General features: G+C 36.8%; 1 protein-coding gene across 1 annotated transcript in view; it reads right to left on the bottom strand.

Annotated features, from left to right (window-relative positions):
• Positions 1-6,758: 6,758 nt before the first annotated feature.
• The window catches only part of las1l (LAS1 like ribosome biogenesis factor), a 55,126-nt gene continuing 45,209 nt past the window's right edge, over positions 6,759-16,675 (bottom strand). The window contains exons 11-13 of the mRNA XM_063060912.1: positions 15,796-16,133; positions 12,178-12,328; positions 6,759-7,283 (exon numbers count right to left, since the gene is read on the bottom strand). Coding sequence (XP_062916982.1) covers positions 7,193-7,283; positions 12,178-12,328; positions 15,796-16,133 — 580 coding nt within the window. The 3' untranslated portion in view covers positions 6,759-7,192. The remainder of the gene's footprint in view (positions 7,284-12,177; positions 12,329-15,795; positions 16,134-16,675) is intronic.

The following is a 16,675-nucleotide window of genomic DNA, read 5'->3' as shown; positions in this document are numbered from 1 at the left end:
ACTGTTTACTTCAGTGAGTTTTCTAGTGGGCTACTAATGCCAACAACATTCAGTACAAGAGTAGTAAAAATCGATGAGTTGATATCTAAAAATGATGCCGGTTATTTTGTTACACACCCAGCAAAGCTAATTTTGTACAAACGTTTGTAATTTACAATTCAATACAGCAAACAGCAATGCCTCGAATGATCAGAAATGACCTTTGTTTGTTGATACAAATTGTATCTCTTTTCTTGATTGTAGAAAACTATTTATTAAATGTACAGTTATCATCGGTAGAATAGCTTTATCAAATCTTGCCACAATGTTGTGACACTGTGTGTCACTGGGAGTAGCCCATGGGTATGTATGAATTTTTACTGGGCATAATAGTTTGTAGACCTGAATTTTTAATTCATGTTGTTCATATGTGCACACACATTGTGTACAGTGTTAGTATCATTATTTGTTATGTATTTATTAGGATTTAAAAAATATTGTTTCCATTGATACCTCAACCAGGTATTCTCATGTAACACTTGGCTATTTTAAAAAGCCATATTCACTTTAGCAGTCTAAAATCTGAAACTAAAATCAGATATACCCCCAACCACCAATGTTTTTAAAGTTTCACCTTCACAACTATGCTTACTCGACACTATTCTATAATGCACTGACATTATCTCATCCTTTGCTCTCTTGTACCCCTCTTTTTACAGACTGAGTTCAACAAATCTTAGTCATAGATGAGGATTGTTAATGCCATAAATGTATATCTACTTCTCAAAGGCATTTGCTCTGACAATGCATTAGAAATATGGACAGTTAATTCAGTGAAATTATTGAGCTGAATTTATTTAGTATGCCATAGGAAAAATGCCTGAAAGGGTTTTTTTTGCTTTGGTTCTTGTGTCATGCCAAGATACTAACACCCCTACTTTAGAATTTTTAAAGAACTACCAAATCATTGAAATGTTTTACAGATCAAAATACTATTACATCTCACTTTGGAAGAAGAGAGCCCATAACTATATTTCTGGTTATTTTTCACAGTTCCGATCAATGAAGAGTATTTTACTTTAACAAAAAGTTATCCACTTTTGTCTACCTTAAGGGGAACATTGTTAAATTAAAATATGACATGTAATATTGTAAGCACATTTGGATAAGTGTATGTATTAGTCTAAGACTCACTGCCTCCTCTCAGGGAATCTTTGAGAAAATGAGTTACATGATTCATAGTTTTGTATTCTGTTTACTTTTTGTTCAAAACATTGCAATATAAAGATTCATGTAGGGTTGACTTGAATTTTGTGTATCAGGACAAGGTTACTGCATTTATTGATGTTTAATGTACATAATTAAAATCAGTCAATTTTAATGGAAACAATATTTTTAAACTGCATAATGCTGCAAAGGAAATCTTTTAAAAGTTTCTTTAAAAGAAATATGGCTAAATTTAAGCAAGCTACAGCCTCTTCTTTTGGTTGGCTTAATTAGAATACCAGACATGAATCTATATTGCCTCTTCAAACAATTTTTATAATGACAGTTAAAAATATTTTTGATTTTTAGAAATTAATTTGGAAAGAATCTCAGAAAATAAGTACACAGACAACTATGTGTAGCTACTTATATTAATGTATAGGAAATTCCACGTAGGTTTAAAAATCCTGGTGAAGCCAAACAAAAGGAATGCTACAGCTTTAAGCAACATATTGATATCAAAAATGAGATTTTGTTTTGTTCCTGTATTTGCATAGAACATTCTGTACCCTTGAATACCTGACCTTATTCTATGTAAAAATTCAGCAACCCTGTGAAAGGGCAATACTTTTAAACCTTCCTGTTACAATTTGGGAATGGTTATTTTTGCATTAAGTGAGTAGGGTTGGATGGTCTCTTCAACCAATTGCAAGAACGGCATTAACTGCAATATGGGCAGAATTAGCACTGTACTGTTCAAGTTAAACACTAGTAGAATGTTCTGAATGCTGTTCAGTGAGACCCTTGCAGTTCTTGCTTTTTCGGGGTGCATCTAGACCATAAGACATAGGAGCAGAATTAGGCCATTCAGCCCATCTACATCTTTGTCTATTAATAGGAAGAGAATAGCTTGAATGACTTCTATTTTTTCCTGTAAAAAGCTTGTAAAAATTATTTTGCTTGATTAACTGCTTTCTCTTTGCTAGATATCTGGAGTTTGTACATGTTCCCAGATAGAATCTAAGAAGTGTATAATTTTCAGTGAATCTTGTTTGAAGAGATCATATAGTTTGTGGTAAATATGCTGTGTTTAGATAACTTATGTACAGATAGCTTGGTATTGTGTGGAAAAAATATATATACATAATATATATATTTTATTAGATTAGTCTGGTTGATCTAGTTTTTGTTCTGCTCCATAAAAAATGAACATGTTGGCTTTTATCTGTAGTAAAACAAAAAAAAAACTTTGGGTTTGTAGTCCCAAACAAAATGTAAGTCTTAATGACAAAATGTGTCTCTGTCTCTTTGAGAATTAAAAAAGCAGATGTTTTTAAGCGCTCTATATATAATCAGTACCTTTAAATGCACAACACGTTATGGATAATGTGTGATAAATTGAGCCAAGCGTTGAATGGTATAATCATGTTCCTAATTTTGAACACACAGCTGACTAGCTGTTATTTTAATTGTATTAATAAATATACCAAGGCTGCTAATGATTTTCACATTGTCATAAAGCAATTTTTTTGCCTAAGCGGCTTTTGTACAATGTAAATATTAAAATGGCTGCATTCATAAAAGATCACTACAGTTGCTTGTTTATGCTGCACAATAACAACTAATTTAAGACTGCAACAAGTATTTTCCAATTTTTCAGTGACCATTTCTGAAATGAGTCACGCTGTCACTAGCTTCACAGTACTTATCTGCTTATAGCTAAAATATGTTTAGTGTGCAATACCCATGTCTGTGTGATAAGCCATCTGAATAACCTTTAGTGGCCGACCTGTAAACTCCAGTATTTTATGTCCTAGTTAAGAAAGGGCAGTTCTCCCTGTAATTAGTATGGTACAATGTGCTTCACACTTTGTAGATAATATACAGTGCCCTCACCGTTCCTAACTACAATTTACACAAGTCTTAGGATAACACTGCAAGATTGGCAATCTTTAATATTTTGCACCATATTTCATGGCTGTCAATGTCATTTTGGCATTAATTGAAAGTGGCCTTCAAAACCTACTTTGCATACAAGCAATGATTTTGCAGTGCTGCCTTTCTTGGATCAAAATGATAATATGGAGTATGTATTCAGGTAATTAATATATTCACAGCTTTATGGTGAGTGCACTCTAGGAGTAGCAGGGTTGTGACATTGATTTCCGTGCCTTTTCAAGAAGGATTATGGACACAACTTTAAATAGTTTGGTACCTCTGTGCATCGGAATGTGTTCCATGAGGTGTGCAATTTAAGAATGTTTGAAATTTAGTGTTTGATGTTTGCATGAAGATTATAATTACCAAAAACAATCCCCTATGTGGTCACGATTATTAGTAGTGCCATATATAACTGAACTGTAGTAAACAAATTCTAAAACTGTAATTTAATACTCAATTTATGTGACATGTATTTCAATAAAACTTAATTTCTGGAAATCATATTAATGTTTTTGCATCATTTGTAGTGGATAAAAAATCTTATTTTACTAATGTGTGCACCACAAATTAAGCTAAAGCTACACTACAAAATCTCTTTGATGCGATTCATGATTTGCCAGTGATCCTTAAAAGTAGTACATTAATAGAGGGAAAAAAAACTCAACATTTCAAGTTATCTGGCATCTTCCTGATTAATATTTTTGCATTTTCTAGAGAACTATTTACATTTAGCTTATTGCCCTGTGTTTATCAATTGGCTTATGGTTCAATAAATTGAATTGACTTTATTACTTACATCCTTCATATACATAAGTAAAAATCTTTACAGAATATCCTTATGTTTCTATTAATTCACATTTTAGATTTTCTCAGGCTTTGCAATCACCCTAGCACCAGTTCTCAGGCTCAAATACTCCCTTTGTTACTGATAATATCAGAAGACAGCAACTGTAAAAGATTAGGAAAACTGAGAAATTTCAGGGAAACGTCAAAATTAGTTATTTTGGGTTGTGATAGTCTGCAATTAATAAACTGTAGTACCTCCAAATTAATGCTTCATTCTTGATCATTAAGAGTCTACAATTTAGATGAAGTAACCAAAACAAATGCATCAAATGTTATTTGTCTCTCACTGGAAAATCTGGTAGAGTTCAGTCTCTATCTTTGTTGAGATGAGGAGAAATTTGGAGATGGGGAGGGGGCAGAAAATATGGTTCATATAGAAAATCTGCAGATGCTGGAAATCCAAGCAAGATGCTGGAGGAACTCAGCAAGCCAGTCAGCATTTATGGAAAAAAAAGTATAGTCAACGTTTGGGCTGATACCCTTCAGTAGAACTGGAGAAAAAAAAATGAGTAGATTTAAAAAGTGGGGGAGGGAGGGATGAAGTAAAGAGCTGGGAAATTGATTGGTTAAAAAGATACAGGGCTGGAGAATAGTGCGTCTGATAGAAGATAGAAGGCCATGGGAGAAAGGAGGGAGGCAAGGAGATAAGGTGAGAGAGGGAAAAGGGAATGGTGACAATGGGAAGTGGAATTAAAATGGGTGGCCATTGGGAGATCCTGCCTCTTCTACTAGACAGCATAGATGCTTGGCAAAACGGTTTTCCAATCTTCGTCAGGTCTCATCGATATACAGGAGGCCACACCAGGAGCACCGGACACAGTATATGGCCCCAACAGACTCACAGGTGAAGTGTTGCCTTACCTGGAGTCCTAAATGGTAGGGAGGGAGGTGGTACAGGGGCAGTTATAACACTTCAGTCTTTATCTTATTGAATGGCAGACTATGCTCAAGGGGCCACAGAGCCTCAGAATGAATTCAGCCGAAATGCAGCTACTAGATTATTGCCCTGCAGTTTGGAAATCAAGCCTCATCCCTGGAAGAACAATCTCTGCACCTTCCATCCATGGCTGTAATAACATTTGTTAAGAGTTCATATCTATAAATTTTGTAATTTTCGCTTCACTTAGTTGAACATCTGTTACTCTGGGGTCATGTACAGGGAACTAATGATTAGAACCCAGCTATCATCTCCAAATCACCCAATTACCAATAGTCTTTCAAGTGAAATTGCTATTTTGCATTCAGCTGTTCTTTATTTACTTCCCAGCTCATTTAACCTTCCATATTATAGACTTGCAGAAGGTTTCAGATGCTGGAGCTTCATGTTTTGGAGCATAACAAAATCAATTTGACAACCCATGCTTATTACAGTTCAAAAACATTTATTAAGCCAAACTTCCCCTTTTGATGCTACGTAGACAGGAACAGCACAGTTAACACTACACTTTTCAGCACCAACAAACTCGGTTCAGTTCCCGCCACTTTCTGTAAGGAGACTCCATGACTATGGGCTTTCTCTAGGTGCACTGGTTTTCTCCCACATTCTAAAGACATATGGGTTAGAGATAGTAAGTTGTCGGCATGTAATATTGGTGCTGGTAACATAGCAGCACTTGCAGGCTACCCTCAGCATATCCTCTGACTTTTGGTTATTGACACAAATAACAGTGAAATGTGTCTCGATGTACATGTGACAAATAAAGCTAACTTTTTAAACAATACATCTTTCAGTTTGCCAATGTTTTCCCAATTCTATTAATCTGATTTATAATTATCCGTTTGTCTATATACATGAAAATATGCAATCAGTTTTAATATTTCCCACCTACATAATAATCAAGCCTCATCCTCAGGAACCTATTCATCTTTTTCCACTTTTCTTACCTCACTCATACTCACATCAAAGCATGACTTCTACAAAAGGGTAGTATTGCAGGGCACTGAGCACAAGTTGGGAGGTCATGATGTGGTTGTACAGCACATCAGTGAGGCCGCACTTAAAGCATTAATTCAGATACGCTTGCCCTGCTATAGGGAAAACTTGGAGCAAGGATTCTGCATCTTGTCCAGCCTGCACATTTCAAGATTAGTGAACCTAAATTGGCCCCCAAAATAATCAATGCATTTGTGAAGCCCTGAAACTGCTGGAAGGGATGTAAACATTTAAATACACAAACTTCGCCACCAGTTCAGACCACAAAAACTGTTGAAATAAATAGCTAGGGGATAGTCAGCCTTGACCAATCTCTGACAAAAATAATAAACAGGGATATCAAAAAACAGAAAAGTCATATCAAATAAATCTGCATCTATTATTGTATGGTCTCCAAGAATGAGAAATGTTTGCAAGCATTAAAATTAAGTTCTAACACAAAAGCCTTAAGGATAATTCTAGCTGAGAAATAATCTTAAAGAGAATGAAAATAATCATATGAAGAGCAACTGGTTCTCAAAAACCAAACTTTAGGAAGTATTAGAAAGGTAAGGAGAGGAAAACAAAAGACCCAGTGAGTAAACATCAAGTGCTGGATTGAATGACACCATCTGGGCTTCTCCAGACATCTTAAGATCATGCAGAACTTTCCAAGTTGATATCCCAATGAACAAATCATAGGTGGAAATAGGGAAAATATAATCTGATCACGCTTCAATGCAAGGAACTCTCATAAACAATAAAACATTTATAACATGATAAGAGCTTTATCAAGAGACTAGCTTTCTGATATCCCATCAATGGTCTTGAGGCAAGAACTGTAAAAGACCAAACCATAAGCAAAGTACTGGAACTGAGTTAGCTTGCTAGAATTTATTTTTGCAATAGGAAAGATAGCAGCCACTACCATTTTACATGCATATAATATTACAGAATTCCATAAACACATATGATTAAGTTTACAATTGAAATAGCAACATTTAGTTTAAAAAGAGAATAATTTTGGCAGATTGTAACTGATCTTCAGATTGTCAACTCTAATTTTGGGTCTGTCTGAAACGTTGATCTTTATTCTGACAGTCCATCATAAACAAATTGTAAGGATTTTGAAAGACATAGTAAATATTGAAAATATACAACAGGACTATCATCTTCTGAAAGACCTCAACAGCCGAATATCGGATATACATGAAACCGTGTGCACACTCATACACATCTGAATAAGGGATGACAACAAGTTGAAAAGGGGAAAATAATAAATGATTTGAAAAATAAAATCTTCATTCATTAGAACAACTTCAAACCAGCTTTCAGTCTGTGCAGGTCACCTTGATTCCACCATAAACCTTCTGGGTCTGCACAAGGCAATCCTGTGATACTGTAAAGGAAAGCAATTTTAATAGATAAATAAAGCTGAAAAATTTTAAATTAAAGCACATTAGGAGGGTTGCAGTACATGCATATTGGAATATTGCAACATTACTCCTAATCTGAATTCAGTAACCAGAACTCAGACGCTAGCACCTCTGGAGTGACAAAGTAAACAACTGGAGATTAAAAACAGATCACCCAACATTCTACATTGTAATTCAATTAATTCTATATATAAATAGATCCATTTGTAGTGTAGGCAAGAATAAGATGAGGTTTCCTCCCCAAAATGTCAAATTACAAGCCCACATTTGCTGCCTTGCTTCCTATTTACTCATGGAAAAATGACCTAATGCTTTTTGCACAGTTGGGAAAAGACTAGTATTTAAAATACATATATTGTTCCAAATCTAATATACCTTACAATGGTATTTTCCAAAAGGTGGTATTGGGACCACAGCTCTTTTTGCCATACTCTTCTGAACTTGGCTATATAGGATTTATAGGTCTATATATATAGACATCCGTTAGTCGCATGAGATTTGTGCCTTGGAAGGTTTCCAGGGCACAGGCCTGGGCAAGGTTGTATGGAAGACCGGCAGATGCCCATGCTGCAAGTCTCTCCTCTCCACGCCACCGATGTTGTCCAAGGGAAGGGCACCAGGGCCGATATAGCTTGGCACCGGTGTCATCGCAGAGTGCCTTGCTCAAGGATTCAAGGATACAACACACTGCCTCAGCTGAGGCTCGAACTAGCGACCTTCAGATCACTAGACCGACGCCTTAACCACTTGGCCACGCACCAACACACACTTTGATCCAATTTCAAAGTATTTGGGCGGAACAAAACTCAGAAGTTATTAACAACGACAGACTTTAAAAAAACCTTAAATACATACTGGTAGAGGGAAGAGTCAGATGAAATTTAATGCATAGAGGCGGAAAAAAAACATTTTTGCAGGAACAATGAAGAACATAAATAGTTACAATTTTAAGTGTTTCTGATAAAGGTCAAATTCATAAAGGATTTGATATGTTATTAATGAATGGATCAAAAATTTGAATATGAAAATATAAATATAACCTATGAGTGGCTATGATCTGGACTAGTGATGAAAGGACTGTGGAAGCAAATTCAGCATCTTTTATAAGGGAACTTAATATATTTCTGAGAATAACACTTGCATAGTAAAAGAAAGCAGCCATGGAATGTTATTAGTTAGATGGCCCAGAGGGCTGGCACAAGCACCCTGAGGTTGCTTTTAATGTCTTTCCATTCAAAACCATGACAATTTAAAGATAATTGTGTTGAGTGTATTTGGCTAAAATATATCCTTCACTGTCACGATAAACCTTTTGCAAATTACAAATCTATCAGTAAAATATAACATGGCAGAGAAGCTGGAGCTCGGAAACACAGAAAACCATAATTCACTAGCAGATGATCATGAACACACAATGTACTGAATTTTCCCCAGAGGCGATCATCTAAGTCCTTGCCATGGGGTAATTCTAAACATTTTTTGCCACAAAATGGTACCAAGACACAGATGAGAAAGTCAACAGAGAAATGTGGCATCAAATCATGTTCAATATCTAACCAACAGATAAAACAGCTAAATCAAGATCTGACAACTCTGGAACTTATCACCACACTGGACGAAATGCAATCAACCAACACCATGTGAACAAAAGAAATGGATTTTTTTTGCTATGATATTTGGAGTTGTGAATCAGAGTCACTATATTTAACACTCTGCAGTGATATTATATTTATATTATATATGAATTATATTTCCTATATTTGACACTTTTCAAAACTGCACGTCTTCCTTTATCCTAGCCTGAGGATTGCTTGTGGAAATATGGTGACAATTACAGCACATATTCAAGGCTTACTCCTCACCTCTGTGAAAATAAATCTGGTCTACCAAACCATCAGTAACATTACTATAAACTCAACCATACTAGCAATCCAGCCATTATAGATGTCCAGAAGTGTACTTAAAACTGCTTAGCTGTCCTCTCACATCACACCACAACTCGCTCCTGTAAATTGCCTCTACTGTATAGATAGATGGTACAGGGAGGATGACACGAGTTACGGTCGGATTAGTGCAAAACTGGCTGCTTGATCACAGGGCCAAAGGGCCTGTTTCAGTGCTGTATTTCTCTACATTTGTTTCAAGAAGGACAATGTTTAGATTTGTATTTCAGTTAGCACTGAGTAAAAGCTACACTGGATCTTCTTTTCTGTGAAATGGATGGAAAAGCTACACAGTTGAAACATAACATCCACCTCATTGCACCTTGTTCCCTAGGTGCAAAAACTGGTATTTTATAACGTATTTTCTGTACCTTGCTATGATTATTTACAGATGTTTATTCATGGATTCCATACACTTATAGCTTTGCTCAATTCAGAAAGGACTCCTGTCCATTTTAAGTTCATACCGGATATGTTCAGTCGTCTGCAACGAAGTACATTTGCTACAGCTTTAATCATCACTCGCTGAATTACTCTTTCTAATTTCATATTCCTGTCTATATTGTTTATGAGGCTTCCCATTCCATTATCCAAATCTATAATAAATATGGTTAACAACTGAGGTCACAACAGACCCCAGCAGAACACCAGTAAATATATCACCGTATAAGCAAATCATTGGTTGAGAAGCTCTTTCTGACGGCATCTCAAAGACACAAAGGCATGGCTAGAATTCTGCTAGCATTTGTTTCATCCAGAACCTAATTTTCATTGAAATTATTTAGGCTTTTCTTCTAACTAACCAGAAAGGATAAAACACCATGTGAAAACTATCACAAACAGCAGAAAATCTGCAGATGCTGGAAATCCAAGCAACACACACACAAAATGCTGGAGGAACTCAGCAAGCTTGAAATGTCGACTGTACTCTTTTCCATAGATGCTGCCTGGTTTGCTGAGTTCCTCCAGCATCTCGTATGCGTTATGAAACTTTATCAGTAGTTTTCAGTAATGTTTTACTTTTTCCATAACACAGAAGATATTTGACCAATACTGTACCTGTTCTTCTATAAAAACTCCCTTTTCGGCACGGACTAGAAGGGCCAAGATGGCCTGTTGCCGTGCTGTAATTGTTATATGATTATAAACAGCAGAATCAGTAAAATGTCACTTCTACACAAACTGGTTTGTCACTGCCTAAAAAAAATTTCTAATTCTAATGTAATTTAAAATATAAAATGATAGCAATTAACAACATCCCTCAGTGATCTGTTTAATCTTCTATTGCCATTATCCACAACACAACCAAATATAAAATGGAAATGAGTTTTAAACTCCAGTCACAAGTGATTAAAAGGAGGAAACTATGTTAGCATTCAAACAGCATCAATTTATGAGGTAGAATCTGAATACATCACAAAGTAAACTAACTACTAACATAAGGTTTTAACATATGTAAAGATGCAAGAATAGACAACAGACTGTTGGAAAGTGATGCGAGAGAAGTACAAGCAAAGAAAGGATGGAGGAAGTAGCCTTTATAGTGGAAGACACCAGTAACATGTCAGAACTTCAAGAGTCAGGAGGTAGAGACATGTGTAGTGGTCATTACTGGGAAGATATGGGGAACCTGAAAGGCCTGAATGTGGATAGATCATCTGGATCAGATGGACTACACCACAGTTCTGAAGGAAGTAGCTCAAGAGATTGTGGAGGCATTTGAAATGATCTTTCAAGAATAACTGGAGTCAGGAGGGTCACAAAGAACTGAAAAATCATGTATGTGTCACACCTATTTAAGGAGGAAGGGAGGCAAAAAACAGTGAACAATAAACCAGTTGGCCCATCTCAGTGGATGGTCAGATTTTAGTCCATTATTAAGGATGAAATTTCAGAGTACTTGGAAGTACACGATAAGACTGGGCTAACTGGTTTCATTAGGGGGAGATTTTTCCTGATAAATCTGTTAGGATTATTTGAGGAGGTAATAACCAGGTTAGACAAAGGAAAGCCAATGCATGCCAGTTACTTGGACAGTTTATTTATTTATTTAGGTAATATAGCACAGTAACAGGCTGTTCCAGCCCAACGAGCCCACACTGTCCAATTACATACACGTGACAAATTAACCTACAAACGCATAGGTCTTTGGACTGTGGGAGGAAACCAGCGCAGCAAGGGAAAGCTCATGCAGTCATGGGGGATTTTCAGAAGCCTTTCTACAAGCTGCCACATATGAAGTTGCTAAACAATAACCCATAGTGCTAGAGGCAAGGAATTAGCACGGTTAGAATATTGGCTGACTGCCAGAAACCAAAGAGTGAGGATAAAGGGTCCTTTACAGGACAGCGGCCAGTGACTACCAAGAGTTCCACAGGAGCCAGTGCTGGGACCACAGCTTTTAACTTTATATATTAATGATCTGGATGAAGATATTAACGGCATTCTGACCAAGTTTGCAGATGATACAAAGATAGGTGAAGGGGCAGGTAGTGTTACAGAGGCCGGTTAGGAGAGTGGAAAACGAAGTGGCAGATGAAACACAGCGTAGTCTGGGAGAGGTTGGCATAGAGATTAAGTGTTATAGGGGAGAAGAAATAAGAATAAGGTTGGGGTGGGGGGGGGGGGGGAACTACAACAATCAGCTGAAGGACAACCAGACTCAATGAGCCATACGGCTTAATGCTACTCCTATATCCCAAGTTATCTGTAGTGATGAAATACCTTGTAAAGTGAACAATTTTGTTATTCAAATTTATTTTAAATCTTTGTATTTTAATATTTTTAAAAATCACATTTAAGCAAACTACTGTATATTTATCAGTGGTGAAGTTGTGCATTTACAAGTGTTAACATAAATCATCCCCACATTTACAAGTTGGAGAAAGGAACATGAAGCAGATTGATCCTTTACCTCATTTTAGTACTCTGGTGATCCATGGTGTCCTTTGCTGTTGGCTGTGGCAACACTGGCATCAAGGTGTAGTTATCCACTAAAAAGCAGTTCGGATCTTCACTTTGGCCTGCTACTTTACCTAAAGGATAATCCTTCCATGCAATTTGATCTTAAGAAAAAAGACAGAATCATAACTGTACTGTAGGACTTACAAAGTTCAAAGCAAACTTTATCAGAATACATACATGTCACCACATACAACCCTGAGATTTTTTTTTCCTGCAGGCATACCTAGCAAATCTATATGAGTAACTGTAAACAAGATCAATGGTCAACAAGCTGCAAATGTAGATATAAATAATGAGCATGAACAACAAGATAAAAAGAGTCTTTAAATGAGTGCAATTATACCCTTTTGTTCAAGAGCCTGATATTTGAGGGGTAGCAACTGTTCCCGAACCTGGTGGTGCAAGTCCTTTTGATGACACACCAAATCTCTGCAGACTCCTGAGGAAGTAAGGCACTGTCGTGCTTTCTTCGCAATTTTATTTATATGATGGGTCCAGGATAGGTCTGAAATAGTGACACCCAGGAATTTAAAGTTAATGACCCTCTCTACCTCTGTTCCTCCGATGATTACTGGCTTATGGATCTCTGGTTTCCCTCTCCTGGTCTACAATAAGTTCCTTTGTCTTATTGACATCGAGTGAGAGGTGGTTGTTATTACACCACTCAGCTGAATTTTCAATCTCCCTCCTGTATGCTGATTCATCACCACCTTTGATACAGCCCACAACAGTGGTGCCATCAGCAAAGATATATGGTGTTAGAGCTGTACTTTGTCACACAGTCATTGGTGTAAAGTGAGTACAGCAGGGGACTAAGTACACATCCCTGCGATGCTGCCACGCTGATGCTTTTGCCAATCCAGACTGAGGTCTACAAGCGAAGAAATCCAGAATCCAATTGCACAAGGGAGTATTAAGGTCCAGGTCTCAAACAGTACATCAAACAATGTCTAATGAGGAACTTAAGTGATAACAGTTTTGAAAAAAAAAGTCATCCTTTGGAGAGAGATTTATTTTCTCCTCTAATAGATGAGATGAGCATTGTACATACAGCATTAGAAATCTAGTATTGATTGCCTTTCTTTGCATGCAACATGCTGTTTAATTTTGAAGGGCAAGCCTGAACTTTTGTTCAAGAGACACAATTATGATTTTCAGTATTCAAGGGAGAACTCTGGCTGATCAATTACCACTAGATCCTCCAAATCGTAATTCACCTTTGTAAACCACCAGGTTTCAGCAGTCAAGTCTCATGTAACGTCAATTAAATCAGCAAAATGAGAAGAAATTATACATGCAAACAACAGGAATTCTGCAGATGCTGGAAATTCAAGCAACGCACATCAAAGTTGCTGGTGAACGCAGCAGGCCAGGCAGCATCTCTAGGAAGAGGTACAGTCGACATTTCAGGCTGAGACCCTTCGTCAGGACTAACTGAAGGAAGAGTGAGTAAGAGATTTGAAAGTGGGAGGGGGAGGGGAAGATCCAAAATGATAGGAGAAGACAGGAGGGGGAGGGATGGAGCCAAGAGCTGGACAGGTGATTGGCAAAGGGGATATGAGAGGATCATGGGACAGGAGGTCCGGGGAGAAAGACAAGGGGCGGGGTGGAACCCAGAGGATGGGCAAGGTATATAGTCAAAGGGACAGAGGGAGAAAAAGGAGAGAGAGAGAAAGGATGTGTGTATAAAAATAAATAATGGATGAGGTATGAGGGGGAGGTGGGGCATTAGCGGAAGTTAGAGAAGTCAATGTTCATGCCATCAGGTTGGAGGCTACCCAGACGGAATATGAGGTGTTGTTCCTCCAACCTGAGTGTGGCTTCATCTTTACAGTAGAGGAGGCCGTGGATAGACATGTCAGAATGGGAATGGGATGTGGAATTAAAATGTGTGGCCACTGGGAGATCCTGCTTTCTCTGGCGGACAGAGCGTAGATTTAAAGGGTGCAGAGAAAATTTACAAGGATGTTGCCAGGACTTGAAGACCTGAGTTATAGGGAAAGGTTGAATAGGTTAGGAATAAAGAATGAAAGAAGATTTGAAAGAGGTATACAAAATTAAGAAGGGTATAGCTAGGGTAAATGCAAGCAGGCATTTTCCACAGAGGTTGAGCGAGACTAGAACTAAAGGTCAAAGGTTAAGAGTGAAAGGTAAAAATTTTAAGGAGAACACGAAGGGAAACTTCTTCACTCAGAGGGAGCAAGAGTGTGGAACAAGCTGCTAGCTACCTGGTAGATGCAGGTTCAATTTCAACAGTTAAGAGAAATTTGGATAGGTACAAGTCGATGGGACTAGGCATATTAATAGCTCAGCACAGACTAGATGGGCCAAATGGCATGTTTCTGTGCTGCAGTGTTCTATGACTCTTCTGTTCTCAAATCTCTCAAAGCAGCTCAAAAAAGCACATTGGAAAACACAATTTCTGACATTAAAAAAAGCAGCTAATAAATTGCTTTTCCAAATTAAAAAATTTTCCTCAGCTAACAGATTCCTGTAATATTGAATATATTTACAAAATGGATCAGTTGCACACACTACTTCAAAGAGACTTTTCTAAGCAGCCTTCAGTGCCGAATGCAACACGCCATTCTATTACTGTACCCATTTATTTCATTCTCTAGAATGGTAAAAATACAAGTTTTCACAACCTTAATGAAAATTTGTGTTTTAAAATGGCAGTACTAGACTCTAGAAGATCCAGTTCCATCAGCACAGAACGCTCCCTGAACACATTCAGTAAATGTTTGGGTTGGATCTTCCTGCAGGGCAGAAACAACTCAAATTTGCATAAAGATTGGTGATAAAATGGAATGAAAATCTCCAGTACACCAACATCTTCCTCTTTCCTCCTATTTTCAAAATAAACTATTTCTTGAGTATAATGCTACAGATTTGATACTTATTATGTGCAAAACAGTGATTTTTGGTAGGCTAGCGAACTGTACATTGACTAACATAGTTAATGGATAGCTCTGCAAGGAATTATGAACTCAGATTTAACAATTTAAAACAAGATCAGAAGAATTTGCAATAAATAAAGATAAATACATTATGTATTATGCTAACAATGTAACTAACAATTATGTAGAAATGGGCCAGATCTGTCAACATTTAATTATTTTTCCCAAAGTCAAGAACATATCAGCAGGTTTAGTAAAGGCCAAAAATCTGTTAATTAGTACTACATTGAGACGAATTTCCTATGAATACAGTACATGGTTTACTCTGCTTATATAAATATTCCTTTGTGAACTATCTTACACCAATTTATTTGAACTGAACAATCCTGATTATCATCCTGTCTGAAAGATACTTCTTAAAAAAAAAGACTCAACCTTAGAGAAAGCACAGGCACTGAAACTTTAAAAATAGCAACCTCGAGACTGCTGTTGACGCAATGTAGAGGAAGTTACAACTTGTTTTTTCTATGCTTTATCCAACAAGGGAGTTTTTTTTTGTAATTATAACTACGTACTTAAAATGAACATGTTTCCATTCCATAATATTTAAACAAAATCTATACAAATATACCATTGAAACAAAAACAAACATCAAAGCAATAGCACACCTGTACATAACTGCCATACTGATCCCTCCAAGGACTGAATTGTCTCCGTTAACACTTCAAGGTTAAGTGTTTGTGTCTGTTCTTCTCCAGAGGTGTGGACCACCACAGGTTCAGTGTCCATTATGAAGTCAGTATGCACGGTGCTAGTTAACTGGTTTGAGGACTCGGCTCCATTCATCATTGGTAGGTTTTCCACTGTGTACACTGGTAGCTGATTACATCCAATTGGGAAGTCAGAAATGCTGAAGGACCCTGGTTCCTGAATGTATATAGAACAGAGCTGGAGAAGTTTCTGTTGTGTGGTAATGGGTAATGGAGAGTCCATGTCAGTTAAAATCCTGAAATTGTACAGCAAAAGGCAGATCTTATTTTGTCTTCTTTTGTACGAGTTAGAAATCTGCTTTTTTAGGGAAGAGAAATCTAAAATACAATCAGTGGATGTTTGCCAGGCTGCTATAAAAGGAGGATTCGGATCATAATGAAAGAAAGGCAAACTGATTTATATGTACCATAAACTCAAACTTTGTACAGAAGTACTAAAAGTTCTAAGTATTGTTTCTAGGTAGTTATTAGGATATGAAATGTCACAAGTCTATCATGGCCTTTTAGTAAAACTTGATACAATATGGATTATTCTGTTGAATAAAGTTTATAACAACAAGGCCATTCAGTACACTTAATTCTGGAATCTTGATTTAAAGAAAAGCTCTCTAATCTCTTTTAGAATTTAAATTTATTTCCTCTAGTTCTACTTCACTGACCATGGAGTAAAGAAACAAAAATAATCAGAGCATTTCATCAAAATGACACAAATTCAAAGATATTATCAGATATCTAGTAAATCTTTCATCTAATAAGTGGTTCAGATAATTAAAGCCTA

Source organism: Mobula hypostoma, chromosome 10 (genome assembly GCF_963921235.1).
Source record: "Mobula hypostoma chromosome 10, sMobHyp1.1, whole genome shotgun sequence".
NCBI classification, from domain to species: Eukaryota; Metazoa; Chordata; class Chondrichthyes; order Myliobatiformes; family Myliobatidae; genus Mobula; species Mobula hypostoma.
The sequence above is the reverse complement of the archived record's forward strand: the minus strand, read 5'-3'. Positions and strand labels throughout refer to the sequence as shown.